The 19026-nt window shown below is 52.7% G+C and overlaps 4 protein-coding genes across 4 annotated transcripts; 2 read left to right on the top strand and 2 right to left on the bottom strand.

The window, feature by feature from the left end:
- Positions 1-1287: 1287 nt before the first annotated feature.
- CONPUDRAFT_134586 (alpha beta-hydrolase) lies at positions 1288-3668 on the top strand (the record flags this gene model as incomplete). Its single annotated transcript, XM_007765741.1, has 8 exons — positions 1288-1350; positions 1407-1482; positions 1552-1743; positions 1804-2029; positions 2106-2903; positions 2962-3009; positions 3072-3417; positions 3471-3668. 8 exons carry the CDS (start codon positions 1288-1290, stop codon positions 3666-3668), a joined length of 1947 nt encoding a protein of 648 aa, XP_007763931.1.
- Positions 3669-3715: 47 nt separating this feature from the next.
- Positions 3716-4439, bottom strand: CONPUDRAFT_161974 (uncharacterized protein; the record flags this gene model as incomplete). The annotated part of the gene is made up of 2 exons (XM_007765740.1): positions 4278-4439; positions 3716-4212 (listed from the first exon to the last, which is right to left on the bottom strand). Exons 1-2 carry the CDS (start codon positions 4402-4404, stop codon positions 3716-3718), a joined length of 624 nt encoding a protein of 207 aa, XP_007763930.1. The 5' UTR covers positions 4405-4439.
- Positions 4440-5356: 917 nt separating this feature from the next.
- CONPUDRAFT_149471 (uncharacterized protein) lies at positions 5357-5879 on the top strand (the record flags this gene model as incomplete). Its single annotated transcript, XM_007765739.1, has 6 exons — positions 5357-5451; positions 5519-5533; positions 5585-5604; positions 5654-5710; positions 5771-5785; positions 5836-5879. The coding sequence occupies 6 exons, from the start codon at positions 5357-5359 to the stop codon at positions 5877-5879; spliced, it is 246 nt and encodes an 81-aa protein (XP_007763929.1).
- Positions 5880-5986: 107 nt separating this feature from the next.
- Positions 5987-17978, bottom strand: pks-nrps1 (polyketide synthetase). The gene is made up of 18 exons (XM_007764682.1): positions 17674-17978; positions 17564-17618; positions 17362-17513; positions 17104-17305; positions 16972-17052; positions 16583-16918; positions 16446-16527; positions 15510-16394; positions 14488-15459; positions 13170-14437; positions 12205-13116; positions 10712-12154; positions 10386-10654; positions 8594-10333; positions 8442-8545; positions 7141-8388; positions 6264-7089; positions 5987-6205 (listed from the first exon to the last, which is right to left on the bottom strand). The coding sequence occupies exons 1-18, from the start codon at positions 17770-17772 to the stop codon at positions 6176-6178; spliced, it is 10704 nt and encodes a 3567-aa protein (XP_007762872.1). The 5' UTR covers positions 17773-17978; the 3' UTR covers positions 5987-6175.
- Positions 17979-19026: the final 1048 nt, after the last annotated feature.

The raw sequence follows: 19026 nt of genomic DNA, 5'->3' as shown, positions 1-19026 counted from the left end.
ATCTGTGAAAAAACGAACGCGCGAGATACGGAAAATGGCTTGGGTATGTTTTTGAGGAATGTGGGAAAATGGGGCTGTGCAGTTAGCCGGATCTTGTCAACGCCCTTACCAACGCCCAACTAGCGACACTCCCATTCATGCCTCTGCTACTGCTATCCTCGTCCGCGCAGAACAATGATAATCTAATCAACTCATAATACCAGCCTACGCTAGCTGTTGCCCGCTTTGCTCTCTCCAGGTCCATCCAATGGGACAATCGACTATCTTTGGCTGGAGGCGTTTACGTGCGTCGTGATACGAGACATTGATGGCTGGCGGTGTACACTGGTGGGTTCCGAACTATGTACAGTACTTATCTCGCGCTCTGTCCTCCTGCCTTTTCCATTCACTCAACTATGGAGACCGCAAAGGAGTATACACCCGTGTCGCAGGACGACGTAGAAGAAGACTCGCTCCTCCCCTCCAGCGAAGCACCTTTGCGTTCAGAAGGCAAACCCCAGTCACGTATAGCAGCATGGACGCCGTATATCTTTTCCGCTCTCCTCTTCATCAACCTCGTCCTCGCTATCATCATTGCCGTGTCAAGCCATCGTCTTTCGTCGTTGATTGAGAAGCAGCGCACGGAAGTAGCAGTCGCCAACCTGCCTAGACCTGATCCTTTAGTGGGGCTGCCGGGGCATCCTACTCCACCATGGTCGTGTACGAGTTACAGTACTCTCCGTTACTTGAGCTGACGTGTCTTTGGTCTAGCATTTGAGAATTGATATGTACTGGCTAGTGCATGGCCAAAGGCTTACAGCGGCACCCCTTGCGTGGTCGTTTTTTAGGCTGTACGACTGCCAGGATGTGCGAAGCTGTGAATAAGCTAGGTCTAGTTGCATCAAAATCATGATGCTGTTGCCTTTGTTGCTATGCGAGCTGTACGAATCCTTGTTGCGCCGGTGGTGCTGCGTGATGATCGCACGAACGCAGCTTTGATAACACAGCATGTTCAAACAAGACTTAACAATTCGGAGCTGCGTGCTTCCTTTATCAGTTTACTTCTCAAGAGGGCCCATATTGAGGCATTGCAATCAGGCGCGAGGCACCGCCAGGGCTATACACCGCGCGTGTCTGCGTACCCAGAAAATTTCTTGATCCAAGGCACAATGTAGCTAACCTACAGCACATAAACCGATTTTCAGGGAAGGATTCTCGACGCAGACTCCATCGTATCATCCGAACCAACCTTTGGACGGTTTCGGCCCTCTTCGTTTCTTCAAGGGCCTTCAGGAGGAATCGACACTTATGGCACGGCAACGATTTGGCACCTGGAGATCTCCGATTGAAGCTTCTGATCTGGCCACGCTAGTAAGTGGACACAGCTACAACTTTCGCTATCCATCCAATTAACGCACTGGGGTTAGGGGACTACTGTCGACAACATTCTAGTCGACCCAGCTGATGGCGAGGTGTACATTATCGAAGAACGTCCCGCTGAAGGTACATGAGTTTGAGCTATCTTCGTTACTAACTTGCTAAACCCGACCCGATTCGCATGTTACGATACAGGAGGCCGCAATGAAGTTGTGCACCTAGCATCCCACAAAGACGTTCTTGGCCAAGCCTGGAACGCGCGCTCGAGGGTGCACGAATACGGAGGAGCGTCTGCGCTCGCATACGATGGTTTCATCTACTTCTCTCATGTGCTGGATGGGTGCATATATCGACATTCCAAGTCGGAGATCGTTCCAGTTACCACAGGTATGTGGAGATTCGCCTTGTTCATGTAGCTGATACTGACAATGCCGCGGGACTGATCAGAAAATCCTAACCTGCGCTACGCTGACTTCGCGATCCATCCCGTGCACAAGCACCTCTTGGTGTGCATAAAGGAAGACCACACGAACGATGCACCCACGGACGTGAAGAACAGTCTGATTCTCGTTGACACCCGCGATCAGCGCAGTCACGGTCTCGTCTCCGGCGCTGACTTCTATTCATACCCGCGGTTCAGCTCCGATGGACAATTTCTAGCATGGCGGCAATGGTATGCATCGGGTCCATCACCCCTTTGAATGGGCTACGCCGCATGCACGCTCACTATTCTTGTCCCATCTCGACAGGAACCATCCAGACATGCCCTGGGAAGCGAGTGAAGTCTACGTCGCAGCGTGCCAGGTCCATCAAGACGGCATCACGCTCTCGAGTTCTATAATTGTAGCTGGGAAGTGCGGCAAGGACGTCGCGACTGAACCATTGTGGATCTCTGCTCATCAGCTTCTCGTGGTGTCAGACATCAGCGGGTACCTCAACCCCTATCTCGCCACTGTTTCATGCTCGAAATCACAAATGGATGTTGGTGCTGTGCACGTTGAGACCGAGCCGCTGTTCCACGACGGGATGGAAGAGGATTTCGGCGAGCCGTCGTGGATGCTTGGATGGTCGAGCTATGCCGCCCTCGACGAGAATCATGTCGTTCTTACAAGCTTTAGAAGTGGCAGGGCTCAGATCTACGTATACGACCTGCGCAGCAAGGCGTCCGAAGAAATCAACACGCCTTTCGCGGTTATCCAATACGTCCATTCTCTCAAGAACGGCAAAGTCGTCTTCTTGGGGAAGGCGTCCGACCGAGAGCCCGCCGTGGTCGAATTCGATGGGACGGTGTTCAAGCCTCTCACTAAATCGAAGGACCCGCTTTACTCCGTGGGCTACATCTCGCAACCGCAGCCTATGTCTCCTGCCGATGAAACTGGGAACACGTACCATGCGATCCTCTATGGGCCAACAAACCCGTCGTACGAAGGGGGTGAGGGCGACGAGCGTCCACCAGCCGTAGTGTATGTTCACGGCGGTCCGACGTGGCTCACAGATCAGGCACTTGACTGGAAGAAGCAGTACTTTACCTCCAGGGGGTGGGCTTGGTGAGTTTATCCACCGAGATTGGCATCTAATAAGACGACTTATTGACAACATAAATAGGGTCGATGTGAATTATGGCGGATCCTCTGGCTACGGAAAAGCTTACAGGTGGACTTAATCTGACCATCTAGCATTCTTACGAATATTGATAACCCGCATATATACTTTAGAGAACGCCTCAAAGGCCGATGGGGAGTCCTGGACATAACCGACACGGTCACTGCGGTCCATCTCCTGGCCTCTCAAGGGATCATTGACGGCAAGCGCACCGTCATCCGCGGGCAGAGCGCAGGCGGTTTCACTACTCTTGGTGCCGTCTCCACTTTCCCTGACGCATTCGCTGCCGGTGGTTCCCTGTACGGCGTTTCCGACCTACGCAAGCTGAATGCAATGACGCACAAGTTCGAGAAGTACTTTTGCGAGACACTCGTTGGCGGGCTTCCTGAAGAGATCCCACAAGTGTGGAAGGAGAGGAGCCCAATTTCGAAGGCGGATAGGATTAAGGCTCCTTTGTTGGTAAGTGATATGCCTCCTGGACGCGCCAAATTGACTGATGATGCATGTATCAGATCATGCAAGGGTCTCTCGATCGTGTTGTTCCACCAAAGCAAGCAGAGGAGATTGTTCGTATAATTCAAGCCAAAGGAGGGAAGGTAAGGTATGTCGTTATGGAAGATGAAGGGCACGGGTGGAAGAAGTCAAAGAACATTCAACGTGCATTAGAGGAGGAGCTAATTTTCTACGAGGAAGTGTTCGGTTTCATATGATCAGTCAATGATGTAACGTATAAGTGAGCTATCCAGCAAGAGTGAGCTCAGAATTCTCGGATGGGCCACGGGTCGTCCTCCCACTCTGCATAGTTGTCCATTACATATCGCCTGACCTGCGTCCAGTCCCTACATTCATGCAAAATCCCATCCGATGACGTCCCCTCCACCACGCTCCCATCCAGGAGCGTCCAATTCCCAAGCACCTCCAGCGACGTATCCGCATTACAAGTCACTGTCTGCCTCAAGTAATCGAAACAATGCTCTGCATGCTTAAACTCGCCCTGCGCTCTCAGAGTTCCGATCAGTGCGGGATCCTGCGCGACGATGACGGCGCGCCTAATCGCGTTGATGCAGTGCATCTGGTGGTACATCGACACCGCAAATGGGCGGCCCTGAGGGCCGAGTCGGACCCAACCATGCCGTCCGCGAGGGATGATAGTCGCCCAGTTGGAGGACTCGTGCACCCCGTAGGATTCGTGGATTTTGAACTCGAGCGAGGCTTTATGGAAGGGGAAGGGGACTTCATTGGGGTAGTCGGACCCTGTCCAGGCTTGCAACAGAGACGAGTCGATGAAGTTCTCAGTGATATGATGGAGGGACACATACAGTACTGTGGCCCTCTTAGTGCTGTCTGGACAGCTTGTAGACTTGCGAGGTTGAATATTGTCAAGATTACGAGGAGTGTACAGCCGATTGGGTCAGTTTTCGACGAGCGAAGTAGCCAGAGTAACATGGCAGGCAGTCGGGTTTGCGGGTGGAAAGGTATCGACAATAGAGAAAGCGAGCAGAGCACCGAGCGCAGTACGGTGAGCTCAAGAAAACCCCACTAGCAGCCAAATATGCAGGAGTATTTCCAATAGATACTGCCTCAGCTAGTACCGCCCCAGCAAGCCGCCCACACTTGTCGCGAAGGTGTGGAAAAGCAGAGTCTAATGGGCAGTGGTGATCGGTGCATTGTCGCTAAAAGCATACGGCCTTTAGCCAAGTCCGCTCGTAAACTTATCCCATAGCCAAATGCGATAGCGAGTTTTTTCCTGGATAAATAGAACTTTCAAACGTTGACGGCGATCAGAGCCTGAGCTGAGTAGGACTTGAGGCAACGCGGCGGGAAAAGGTTGAGGATAGCCCCTGAGTCACATTTGGTCATGTTTGCAGCTTCTGATTCAGGGCAGGCAGTCAATACGCTAAAACACGCTGCTAGGCTGTTCCTGTTCCTTGCAACCCCACACATCACAATATTGCACTGGCACCGTCCTGTCTATTCATCGCTGTGGAACGAAGTAGCGCGTTAATTTTGCTCGTGAAGATCAATGGCATCCCCCAGCCAGTTTCGATGGCATGCATTCAACACCACTCGTCATAAACCATCTGGTTCGAAAGCGTGCCATTGGCTCCTAGCGAGCACAACGAGAACTCACAGTCTACCTGATCTTCATTCAGCTTATAATTAGGCATGATCCGCTCTCGGAAGCAGAGCGTACAGCAAGTTTGACGATCACTCCAGCGCGCGTCAGTAATACAGCCGAATTCACAACCTAATGGAACGAATAATTATAGTGGGCTTCTCGCATTACCATCTAGGACAATGTGCACAATTGGACACAAACAGGGCAAGCACATAAAGAGTCAGCTGCCGTACTTCCTAGAATTCATTGCCTATTCCCACCTTTATAAAGTGCAGTAATATGTTTTTCTCCAAACCAGCACTCATCACACTCGCCACTGCCGGGATGGCTATGGCAGCCGCATTCGCAAACTCTCACAATGCCGGTGTTCAAAGGTAAGACCTAGTCATCTCTGATCTTTTGTTGAAGGGCTTGCATCGCTTATGTGCTCTTCTTGGGTAGGCGGGACATGCTGAGGTGAGGATCCGGCCTCTTTATCTCCGCGAAGAAGCGACTAATATGAAACAGACAAGAGATCGAGAAGAAAGGTTTGCGCAATGTAGCCTTTGGAACATCAGGCACTAAATCTGCATCTAGGAGTGTCCTCTTTCTGGCGCGATGACGAACAGCCCACAGATGAAGTTGAGCGACGAGGTGCGTTGAAGCTTTACCAAAGCTACATTGATACTTCGCTGAGATTTGTCCTCATATTAGCTATGGGGCTCACAGGTCAGAAGTCACGTATTACTCATGTAAAGATTAACAAACACTTATGGTAGGATCCTCATTCTGGGCTTCCACCGAGGAGCCGGCTGAAGATTAGCGGGAATATGAGAGTATCGGAATACAGCCCCCTGACGTAGCGTTTTTGCCATTGACTATACATAGAATTATTTTCTGGAATCAATTATCCATTGTTTGACTACGGGTATAAGAGGGAAAAGCCATGTAAACAGAGCAGCTGTACAGCGAATATCGATAAATTAAGTATTACCGCCTTGAGCTCGAAACAGAGTTATATATGGAAAATTCGAAACACATACATATATGACTGACATATGTCACCGAAATATTGGATTCGTAGGATTGAACACTCTAACCCCTTGATTGATCGCATGATCATACGGTGCTTAAGGAAGGGGGAAATTCCTGGAAGGAGTAAGTCTGGTTAACCATAGCCAGAGGCCTAAAGATGAACGAGACTTACAACAGCAGGAGTAGACGCGATGATGTCCTTCACAATGCCAGCAAGGGCTTCTACATAAGCACGCGCAAAGATTGTATCGTGAGCGCCCGCGGTGACCTTCATATCCAAGTTCTGTATTCGCGCGTCCCAGCCATTACGATCGTCCATACACGTGTCGAAGTCGCTAACGTTGCCGCTCCGGAACCACGACCTATCCTTAGGGACGACAAGAGTGGAACGGCCCGCGTAGTGTGCCGGTTCGTGATCAAAGAGCAAGTCGAGGTTCTTCCTGATTTCCGTCTTGAGCTTGTTGCGCCACTTCTCGCCCATCGTGGCAAACTTGCACGAGAGACGATTGAGCGAGCGCTGGGTCCACGCGGCGGCCTTGATCGACTGGCGCTCGCTGGTAGGTATAAAGATCGGGTCGAAGAGGATGAGGTGCGAGACTATTTCACCGGCCTTGGACAGCTTGGAGGCCATGCACAACGCGACGACGCCTCCGAACGAGTAACCACCAAGGAGATAGGGGCCAGTGGACTGTACCCCTTTCAGCAGCGTGATATAATGATCCGCCATTATCTCGATAGTGTCGAAGCCAGAAGCTGAACCGAAGTACTTGTCACCAATAGCGTATATCTCGTTGGACATGAAGGATCCAAGGCGCATAAATGGCGTAGCCATACCCGTGATATCATGGATGATGAAGAACTTGGGCTGAGCGCCCTTTTTCTTGACAGGAAGGAGCTCGATGATGAAATCCTCGTCCTTTCCCTCGGAGTCGGCAGAGAATGGTACATTCTGCGTCATGGCATCGATGATGAGATTACTGAGTTCGCGAACGGTTGGCCTGAAATAAACACTAAACGACTTATTCTGCGAACGAAACAACTTGACGTACCTCAAGTAAATATTGCTGAGACCGATGTGTACATTAAACTTCTTGGAGATGAGACCCGCGACTCGTACCGCCATCAAGGAGTTCATGCCAACGGCAAACAAGTCATGGGTCACGCCAAAGGTCCGATGATCGACTTGAAGCATATTTGAGAAGATGGACATGAGCTCGATCTCGACGTCCCCCCGCGGCTCACCAACGTCGTGAGAGAGGTCAAACATGAACGACGAAAGCCCCATCGTCTTGAGAGTATTTTTGTCAGTCTTGCCGCTGCTTAGCGCCGGCAAGCGAGGTAAGACAGCGATGAGGGATGGGTACATGAATCGCGGAAGACGCTCTGAGACATAGATCTTGAGCCTCTCCTTCTCTTCATCCAGATGTTCGCCAATATCCCAATAAAATTCAACGAAAGCAACAATAGCAGGGTTCTCATGCACGTCACGGATGACAACCGCCGTACGCTGGATAGTGGGGAATTTCGAGATAACGTCCTCGATCTCGGCGAGCTCGACTCGCTGGCCGCGAAGTTTGATCTGGCGGTCGGTACGGCCGCAATACTCAATGTTACCGTCCGCCCGCCAGAGGGCGACATCACCCGTCTTGTAGATACGCTCGCCTTGCACGAACGGATCGGGGATGAATGATTGAGCAGTAAGCTCGGGTTGATTGAGGTAGCCACGGGCGATCTGAATACCACCGATATACAGCTCACCCTCAACGCCGACGGGAGTGGGGAGAAGCTGACTGTCAAGAATGTAGATCCTGCAGTTGGGCAGTGGACGACCGATGACGCCAACGAGGGAAGTAGAGGCAACGTGGCACGAGACGCAATCAACAGATGCTTCAGTGGGGCCATACATGTTCCGCAGAGTGACGCGACACGACCAGTCCTCGATAAGTCTCTTGCCAAGGGCTTCGCCAGCGACTACTATCGTCTCCAGCGTCGGATAATTGTCGACTGCAACAACAGCGAGGATGCTGGGAGTGACGTGAAGGACATTGATGCGGAGCGCCCGGATGGCAGCCGGAACGTCACCCAACACGAGCTCCTTGCGGCCAGTAACGAGCGTAGCACCATGACTGAGAGAGCCGAAGACATCAACGATGAATGGATCGAAGGTGTACGTGAGAGACGATAGAACTCGTGTACCCTGGTTGAACCCATACACGCTGGAGTTCTGGATCAGGTTTGCAATAGAGCGGTGCTCAATCATGACGCCTTTTGGCTTGCCAGTAGAACCAGACGTGAATCTATGACAAATCCCATCAGTGGGCGGAACGTTGTGAGGAACCTAAGCACTCACAGGATGTATGCTAAGCTCGAAGGTGTAAGTTCGTTTACTTCGAAGTTCTCTGGACTTAGACGAGATAGCCGCTTCTGGTAACTCGGATCGTCGATGTAAGCGACCTGGAGCACAATTAGAACATACGTTCCTTCAAGTAAACAGCGACTTACCACCACTTTCGACGTAAGAATCTCGGGGAAGCTTCGAGAATGGCTGGCAGTAGTAACCAATATTTTCGCCCCGCACTCCTGAATAACCATCGCCTTGCGCAGAATCGGGTCATCGGGGTCAAGAGGGACGAAGGCGGCCCCGGTCTTGAGAACAGAAAGAATGCCCAGAATTTGACTAATTCCACGATCGAAACAGAGAGCGACGGCGTCGTTGGGTCGAACACCTAGTTGGATGAGCGAGCGAGCAATGCGGTTCGCTGTCTCATTGAGTTCTGAGTAAGTAAGCGATTGATCCTCAAACTCGACGGCGGTGAAGCAAGGGGTCTTCTCAGTCTGCTTCTCGACCATCTTATGCAAGCAAGTCTCGTAAACAGGGAAACTGTATGATGACGAGAGCTCCTTGGTCAAGCGGTGGTGCTCCCCTTCGCTAACGACAGGGATGTCACGTATACGAGCGTCAGGATTACGTCCCAGGGCCTCTATCAGACATACGTAGGCATTAAGGAGCTGGCGAGCGGCGTCCTCGGTGTACAGCTTGTTGTCGAAGCGGAGGATGGTATGTCCAGTACTGGGGTAAACAGTGAGGAGGAACTCGTACTGCTCCTCTCCGTTAGGGAGTGAGGACTGGTGCACGTCCTTAATGCCAAGCTGCGAGATAGTCTCCATGTTCATACCGCCGGGCGCGAAAAGGTGCTTGAAGTAACCACGGCCCTGCGCGCCACCCTTCTGCTGAGCCACAATGTCCTCATATGTGACCTCGTCATGCGCAAGACAGGATATGAGATCTCCTTTGAAGCGGTTAAGATAGTCCATGAAGCTGAGAGAATCGTCGATGACGGTCCTAATCGGCAGCATGTTGGCGAAGAAGCCGATGACGTTCTGGAGTCGAGGAAGATTGCGCTGCGTAACGGCGGTACCGACGACGAACGACTCCTGACCCGAATACTTGTACAGAAGGACATTGTATGCCGCGAAGAAAGCAGCAAAGGGAGTGGCGACGGCATCGCTGATGATCTTCGTGAACTGTTCGAGAGTTTGAGCACCTATTTCTGTCTCGATTTGCGTAATAGGGGAGAGCTCCCTCTCGGAGGGCGTCGCGAGGGAAAGGTGTAGTGGTTCGGTCTTGGGCAAATACGAAGCCCAGAACTTGAGATGCTCCTCCTTCAACTTGGCGCGGTGGTCAGACGTCTTCTCAAGCCAGTCACTGAAGTCGGAATAGTGGATGGAAACATCGGGAAGCGCGCCAGAGCCATGAAGATAGATGTGGAAAAGCTCAAAGAAAAAGACGCCGAGAGAGGCCTCGTCGATGATGATGTGATGAGTGACGACGTTGAATGCCCAACGTCCACCTCCAAGGTTGAACATCATAACGGTGAGAAGGGGTAGACGATCAAGATTGAAGTCTGGCTCCTTGTTGAGAGCAAGACTCATTTCGTAGGCTTTGGCAAGGGCATCCGAGTCATCGGAGAGGTCTATGAGAGACGGCTGGAGCTCTGTCGAAGGGTGAACGGTCTGTAGAAGTCTCCCTAGCTCCTCGTTCCATGAGAACGAAGTACGAAGAGCTCCGTGACGGCTGAGCACTTCCTGAAGCGCATCGGATAGCCGACTGACGTTGATGGCGCTCTCGGTCCTTATAGTTACGAAGTAGCCTTCATGAGTGTCCCACTGCGTAGCGCCGTACCGTAACATGTTGTTGTCGATGTTTGCGACTGAGCGCTTACGGGCGTTGTCGTACTCCCTCTAAGAAAGTCATCAGCGCCGATTTCTCTATTGTAGTAGCTCGAATGCTTACCTGAGCTAGCCATATGCGATATTGGTGAGGCGACGCATTAGTGGTGTACGGCTCGTCATAGGCAAGCTTATTGGCGAGAATGGGAACTAGCGCCGCTCCGTATTTGTCAGATCCATCGTCTACAATAGGTGAATTGTCGTCTCCTTCGCTCGCGACCCGGGTTTGAGCCTGCATCACTTTGAGGGCACCCAAGGTCATAGAGCCGAGCAACTCTATCTGACTGGCTGAGATGTTGAAACGCGACTTGAGCAAGCTGCTGTAGCGAGTAGCTGTAAACAGTCACAGTTAGGCTTCCGAAGACGAACTGGTATGACTGTTAGGCTGACCTGCAAGGGAGTCAAGACCATAACTAGTGATAAGCGCGTTGTCCGACATTTGGCTCTCCTCCATATTGAGAAGCGTCGCAAGCAGCGTCCCTGGGGACTCCACGACGGCGCTGTCCTCGTCACTAGCTCCGCTTGCAGCCAACAGCTTCTTCGGCAACAAGTGATGATAAAGTTTAGGTTCGCAGAAGGGGAACGCCTCAGGCACGTCGTCAATCGATAACATTGGGACGTAGTGCTTGATGCTCCGAATCAAGGCATCACCAATGAATCTGCACACCTGTGCTGCAGTCATACCGGTCTTCGTCAGCTGTGCCGTGTTTGCCTTGCCCTTGGTAGCAAGAACAAGCCTCTTGAATATTCCAGAGTCCGTGATAGGTGGAATCGACACAGAGATGGTGTTGGGGACGACATCGGCAGTACGATCGAGGTAGAGCTGGGACGCACAGTATGCAGCCTGACCTGCATTTCCGAAGACGGATCCGATGGTGGAGAACAAGAGGATGAAATCCAAGGATGCAGGGTCGATGCAGCGAAGGAGAGTATTCAGGGCGGTGACTTTCGAGCTATAGACATCGTCGAATGATGATTGATCCAAGTTGGTGAACTTGGCATCGCGTAGGACAACGCTCATTACGAATACACCACCAATGGGCCCGGACTCTCGAGCATTGTGGATTACGGCCGAGGTACCGTCCAAGCTCGTAGCATCGGCAGCAATGAGCTCGACTTTGACGCCTTTGGAGCGAAAGTGGCGAATGTACATATTATCGACCTTAGTCAGGCCCTTGGCGCCTCTCCTACTCGTCATGTATACACGACGAGCGCCTCGCCCCACCATCCAATCCAATATCTTGACACCGAGCTCAGAGCATCCTCCTAGGAGGATGTAGCTCTTGCGCGGATCAAAGAGCTGCACATTGGGATTAACTCTTGATGCCCCGGAGTCACGGAAATGCGCAACATAGGTGTCACCGCTGTTCCCTATAGTTTCGGTCCCGTCGAGGGGAAGACGTCTCGTATGGAGGACAAACTTGTGACTCGCGTGGGCAGCTAGAATAGCGGAGACGATGGGGGAAGGGACACGCGGGGAACGATGATAGAACTTTGAGACGTTGAAGAGGTGGGTAAAGGGGGCTCCGGGGGGAATAATCGGCAACTCCTCGCCGACTTGATTGTGGATATAACAACCCAGCGCGGAAAATGGGACGGAAGCGAATGCAAAAACCGACTTGCCCTCGGCGTTGAGGACTACGTCAAACCTAGAAGCGGTATCTGCTATAGACCAGCTGAGAAGGGCTTCTGAAAGGTCATAAATGATTGCGATCCGCTCGCTCGGAACTCCCAGGCGCTTTGAGACATATCTAGCTTCTGCTTCGCTGATCACTGTGCAAAATACACGACTAGAATTGCGAAGAGACAGCTGAGTGGCGATTATGCCAAAAGCTGGAACGAAGGCGTTGACAAATGCTAGTGAAGATGGTGGTGAAACTTACGTGAAGCAGCGTCATGGATCAAAACGGCCGACGCTCGACCAGCGCGGGTGAGTTCCATAAGAGCGATCCATGGACCTAGCAAAGCGGGCAGCAAAGCAACGACTTCTGAAGCGGTGACTCCAGTAGGTATCGGAACAACAGTGTCGCTAGAGACTACAAGAACGCTAGCAGCGACCGTGGTGATAATACCAGCTACACCAGCTCCAGGGGCCAGTGATGTAACAGAGGAACCCGTGGCCCTCACAGTACCGGCGAACGCCATCGGTGATATCGTGTTGAGCCCCTGGCCGCCGAAACACTCGACTTCAATCTCAACTTCGTCATCTTGAACTTTGGGAGGGAAGTACGATGACACGACAGGTTTCCCGGCCTGCATCGAGACTTGACATGCCGACACATCAAGCTCGCGTTCGGTGGAAGGTCCACGCACGAGCCTACGAACGAGAACGTCGCCTTCGACGGATATTTTCATGTGTTGCTCGAGCGTAAGGGAGTTCTTGCGAAGCTCATGAATGACGTTCTCGCGTACCTCGTTGCTCAAGGAGTGGTCTTCGAAGAGCACGGAACGGGCGGTGAAGTCGGGCATTTCGGCTATGAGACAAGAAGCGACGCCGAGTGCGCCGATACCCGCGGCATCGTCATCGCCAGTGACCCAGAACTCGGAGCCGCCAGCGAGGTTCTGGGCGATGGAGACGAGTTCAGCCTCGCGGCCGTGCTCAAATGGGCTAATGACGACATTTCTAGAGGTATCCGCTGGAACAACAACAGTAGACTTCGTGACCTGGATGATCACAAGCGTCTGGTCATTTGCTAGGGGTTTGGTATTGACACTGACGCCGTCAATGGCAAGATCTTCGGCAAGAGAGTCTAACGATAGTTCCCCTATTTGTCGTTCCGCTTCAACGTCAGGATCTATAGAATTTGTCACTGGCTGTCTTAATGGCCGAGAAAATGGAATGACTTACGCGATGCAACTAGAAGGGCTAATCCAGACGGAACGAGTAGACGGTTGATGTTAGAGACATCCTCAAATGCGCGCGAAAGGCCGATTGAGCCAATCGCGATATCGAAGCTAGCAAGAACCGAGGAAGCAGCTTCGTCGTCCAGCGAGTATGAGTCCAGACAAAGTGAACGAACATGAGAATATTCGAGAGACGAAGTCTTCTCATCCGCCTCCTCAAGGGTTCGAGCTGCACAGAAGTACTCGATCGCCACTTTTCCGCTTGCGAGAAGGGACTGAAGAGTCCCGCAGAGGGCAATCGCGATATCAGACGACGGGAAAACGTCGATGACGCGAATAACCTTTCGCCCTGCAAACACCGCCTCCCTGACCAAAGCATTGAATACTGCTACAAGGGTGTCGGCAGAAGGCACCGAAGCCAAGTGAACAGGGAAGTGCTTTGTCTGCCACACAGTTGTCAAGCGCTGATCCGTGCTGTCATCCGTGATAGCAACAGGCTCGTCCCCTGGCGCGAGAGCAATCTCGAACCCCTCGATCGTGAACAGCACCCTCCCCTCAGAGCTCGCTACAACATAGTCGCATCTGAACGGGCCCTCGGGCGCCCATGACCGCGCTGTCAAGTACACCCACAGCCCCTTCTGCAGCTCGGAGTCGAGGTTAGGCGCATCTGCACTATCCCAGCGGCGGAGCGCATCGATCTTGACGGGTAAGAAGACGCCGCTGAAGTCGAAGCGCTTCGTCTCCATGTTGATAAACATCGCGAGACCACACTGCGTGATGGAGTCGAGGATGCCCGGGTGAATGCAGTAGCCGTTGCCATATACGTCCGGCGTTCCGGTAGGTATCTCGAAGCGAGCGAGATAGGAGGTCGAGCCCCAGCTTCGCTCGTCCTCAACCTCGTGGACCTCCTTGAGGTAGTCACGGAAGTGGCTTTGATAGCAGTAGGCTGAGGGTATGCAGGCGTGAAACTCGTCGCCGGTGCACGAGCCACGACTCTTTGAAAGCCTCGATTGGACGTCGAATATACGGGGAGCCGAGGGGTCGTAAGCGGGGTTATGACGAGAGAAGGAGCCGGTGGCATAGACACTGTCCAGGACAATATCACCGTTGATAAACTCTTTCGTGGTGGAGGCTTTGAACTGCCACTGGTCTCCATTGATGATGCAGCCTGCATGACCTGGGTACGAGCCAGCGCCCTCAAGAACGAGGGGCTTAAGGATAGAGACATTGCTGACGACCATAGCACCGTTCTCAAGTATGCTTTCAATGTAACTGTAGCTGATATCAGCACAGAGCCAGCTTAGTAGAAGTGAATTACGAACCCTGAGGCAGGAAACAGAACGGCATTGAAAACGACGTGGCCAGTCAGGTCCGGATGGCTATCCACGTTGATTCGGAAATGATGAGATGCTAACGGTCTGGGCTTCTGGCGAAGGCGAACGGATCGCCCGCTAGCCGACTCGTACCAGCAGAGCGACTTGTTGTAAGGGTAGTCAGGCAATCTAGGCTTGACGAAGTCGGATATGCCATCAGGAGACGCATGCAACCTATCAAGACTGACATGCTTGTACCCCTTCGAGAGAAGATGACCGACGCCCTCAAGAATCTGGAAGCGCTCGCCCGTGTTTTGTGCAGGCGTCTTCGGATTTGGACGCTTAACGAGACTGATTGACTCGCCACCACACTGCTCAATATACGCCTTAAGCACCGGGTGAGGAGCGACCTCGAGGAAGAGCAGGTTATCAGCCCCGTACTCCGTGATCATCTTGTTGATCGCTGTTCCAAACAACACCGGCCGTCGGATGTTGTCCCAGCAATAGTCGATGTCGATGTCGCGCTCGAGCCACCGCCCATCCGTTGTCGACATGACACGGGCGACGGAAGCCTTCGTGCCCCGCGACAGCGCTGTCTCCGCCATGCGTACCTTGAATGCTCCCTCTTGGGGCTCCATCAGCGGCGTATGGAACGCACACCCGACCCGTAGCTTCGCCGCAAAGACCTTCGCCTGCGGGTCGGCCGCGAGCTCGATGAGCGCGTCGATGAGCTCGTGCGTGCCTGCGACAGTGACAGCCTGAGGGGAGTTAAGACCCGCTATCCAGAGTCCGCTGGTCGTGCCAGCTTTAGACAGCACTTTTCGGATCATGACCTTAGCCTTCTGCACGCCAACGCCGAGCGCGGCCATGGCTCCGTTGCCCTCGGCTTTGGTCATTGCGGCAGCACGAGCGACGGAGATGCCGATGGCCGTCCCTCTGTCGTAGTGGCCCGATGCGTAGCCCATGGCGATCTCTCCGACACTACGCGAAATCGTGAGCTGAGAGCGAGGAGATGTAGCCATAGCACATACCTGTGACCAATAACAAGCTGGTATGCAATGCCAAGATCACGAAGGAGGTCAACAAGTGCAATCTGGAACGACACCAGTGAAAGAACGACGTCCCGTACGGGCCACTGCCCGTTCGCGGCGAGCTTGCACTCCACATCAGGAATAAAGAGGCCTGAGCGCTCCAGCATCGATTCCTGGCCATACCTGTCAACGAGGATGCGGTCGTTCTCTCTGACACTCGCGAGGAACGTAGGGTAGGTAGCCGCCAGCTGGCGACCCATGTGGACGTGCTGCGGACCCTGCCCGGAGAAGACGAGCGCAAGCTTCGGACTCGCACTGCTGGTCAATAGTACGGGCTTCGTGAACTTGGTGTCTGCTCCGAGGGAAGGAGCGATCGCAAACGCGCGTGCAGGATACGCACGGGCCTGGCGAGAGAGATCGCGTGCAATGGAGCGAAGGGTACGATCGTCCGTCGTTCCATCGAAGTTCGACATGAGCACGTCTTCCCATCGGCCAAGCGAGCTCTCAGTGAGCGCTCCGATGGAGAAAAGGTACAGAGGTGATAGTGAGGACACGGGCGTGATTTGAGACACTGCATCGTACTTGTCGCAGTCGCGCACCGAGTCGAGAGACTCGACGACGACATGGGCGTTCGCGCCGCCCACGCCGTATGACGAAATTGAGGTGACCCACTTGCCGTCCGGGGCCGCCATTGTCGGTGTAATCTTCACCAGCTCCGTTTGCACGCACATCTTGCCACTGGAGAAGTCGATAGCCGGGTTCGGTGTGTTGAAGCGGATGTTGGGGATGATCTCCTTGTGATGGAGCATCATGGCTACTTTGAAGAGACTCGCGAGGAAGCTACAGCCTTCGGCATGACCGATGTTGGCCTTCACACTTCCGACTCTGCATGGTTCAAGGTCAGAAGACACCCATACTGGATCTGATTGAGCTCACCGTAACGTGCGATCATCAGCGCGGCCTTGGGAGAAAACCCTTCCTGCAGCGTTGGCCTCGATGGGGTCGCCGACCTTCGTTCCTATCGAGATAATTAGCAATAAAGTAAAGACTACGAAAGAATCGGGGGGACAAACCGGTAGCATGTAGTTCGACAAAGAACGCGTCGGCGGGGTCTCGCTTTGCAGCAGCGTATGCTGCCTTGATCGTCTCTGCTTGCATCTCCCCCTCCGGCATCGTCAGCGACTTCCCCTTCCCGTTCGCGTTCACCGCCGAGCCCGTGATAACGGCGTACGCAGCGTCTCCGTCGCGTTTGACGTGATCAAGTCGTTTGATGAGAACAGCAGCCGAGCACTCGGCGCGAGCATAGCCATCTGCGGATGCATCGAAGGATTTGGATGACCCGGTTGGAGATAAGACTCCGAGCTTTGAGAATGAGACAGTGTGCTCGGGGTTGATGATCGTGTTAGCCCCTCCAGAAAGGTAAGAACGGGCTGTCTGCATGTACGTTGAACCAAGGACGTACCTACTACAAGCGCTTGGTCGCAATCACCAAGCTTGATAGAGTTGAGCGCCAGATGCATGGCGGTGGCGGAAGCGGAGCATGCTACCAAGTCAAGTCAACCCACGATCTCATGACTATGCAGACTCCTCGCACCAGTATCCACAGTGAGCGATGGCCCTCGTAGATCGAAGGTGAACGAAATCCGGTTAGCACGGATAGAAACACATTTCCCCGTGCCGTTATAGTTGTTCATCTCATATCGCTCCGCGTCAAGTTCGTCCATTGTCGTCAATAAATTTCCAAAGAACACGCCCGTTCTAGACCCCCGGTAGTCAATCCCAGCGTCTTGAAGCGCCTGGTCCATCGTATCAGTGATTGTACGCGTAGCGCTATTGGGTGCAGACAACTTACATCGTGCGCTGCTTCGAGCGTCAAACGAATGGCGGGGTCTAAGCGTTCAGCTTCCTTTGTAGAGATACCAAACTCGAGGGGGTCGAAGTGATCGATATCGCTTATGAAACCAGCCTTCGCAGCGCAGTACTTTCCTGGCTCGCCAGGATTCCCTGCAACACATATAAACCGCTGCACAGAACAAAGTACTTTGGATGCATACCGCTCCACTCAGCATGGTCCCAACGCTCCAGAGGCGGCTCAATCATCCCATCTCCCTATAAGTATATGATGTAAGGTAGCATAGATGCAAGTGTTGGGAACGGTGCAGACCTTGTTTCGCAAAAACTCGTAGAATAACCGGGGTGTATCTGACCCGCCAGGAAACCGCCCTCCGAGACCAATGATAGCCACGGGAACTTCAGCAGACATGACGCGAATTCAGAGTAAGAGTCGTCCTAGATAGTCAAGCGTTGCGAAATGGTGTATAGAAATACAGCGGGAAGCTGAATGAGATGCGTCAGCTCAGGTTCCGCCCTTCGAGCTTCAGAGGCATGACAACATTCGGTGCTGGAACGTGAGCGGAGTCAAAGTTTCCATTTGTGTGAGCCCTTCATGCGGAATAAGGTTCACATGATGTTGGCCTGATCGAATGGATGGAAAATGACCAGAGCTTCCATGCAGGGGGTGGGTGTTGCCTGGTGTTGCTCGCAAATCCTGGTCAGGACGCGTACACAGAACCCGCGTCTCGGTTCTGCCGGAGAACCCCGACGGTTGTCTCCCACGCTGTCCAGCACAACATGTGCCTCGATCCACAGCGCACCGACGTCGCACTCCACGTTCCCGCGTCAAGAACGTGTCCATCAAGAGGAACGTTCTGAAACTTCCTTGACCACTTTCAGGCCTTGTCTTTGTAAACCAAGGTGGAAACCTACTTGTTTAGCTCACCGGGGGAACCAGCTTTACCTCTTTTTCATTGAAAGATAAACAGCCCCGCACGTTCCTCAGCGCTATCGGACGTCATGTGTCCTCAGTTAATTGATCGAGGCTCGGGGATGTGGGGTGATCGTTGATCATCATACTGTAAGCACATCGCCGGAAAGGTTCCTGGAATAACGGTGCTTAGCGTAGTACTTTCAATTATCAAAACCAGATATAGCAAGACAATATGAGGCCGCGATCATGGGGCTTTAGCATTATCTTTCGGGAGGATTTTCTTTCACTATGAAAGAATCACAAGCTCAAAGTGTACACGAGGGCGATGCTGGATCTTGGTAAAACGCCGCACTCAGGGACCTAGACTTCCTCTCCTGGTTCCTTTCATGGTATTGTACTTATCTTTCGGACGTTGGAGGCGGGTTTTGATTATGGCCGTCGTCCAACTACTCGGTCGCCTTAAGTTTACTTCCTGTTGTATCAATTTGAAAAGAACGTGCCGTAGGTGCGTACCTCACCAGACATTCATTGCTAAGTAAAGGAAAGCTCAGGGCGTATTGGCTCCCTTGAGGAGGCCGCATCTCATAGAGGCTTCATCATGCTTCTGTTCGCCCCGTTTTGGTCCCTTATATCGCTTCTCAGAGGTACTGTGACGTTTCCTTCTCCAATATCTCGTGTATAACTTTCCTCATCTGAAGGCAATGATCTCACAACGACATGGGTGCATAGCGATACATGTCACTTCGTATT

Source organism: Coniophora puteana (genome assembly GCF_000271625.1).
Source record: "Coniophora puteana RWD-64-598 SS2 unplaced genomic scaffold CONPUscaffold_1, whole genome shotgun sequence".
NCBI lineage: Eukaryota > Fungi > Basidiomycota > Agaricomycetes > Boletales > Coniophoraceae > Coniophora > Coniophora puteana.
Note: the sequence above shows the minus strand (reverse complement) of the source record. Positions and strands in the feature narration are given on the sequence as shown.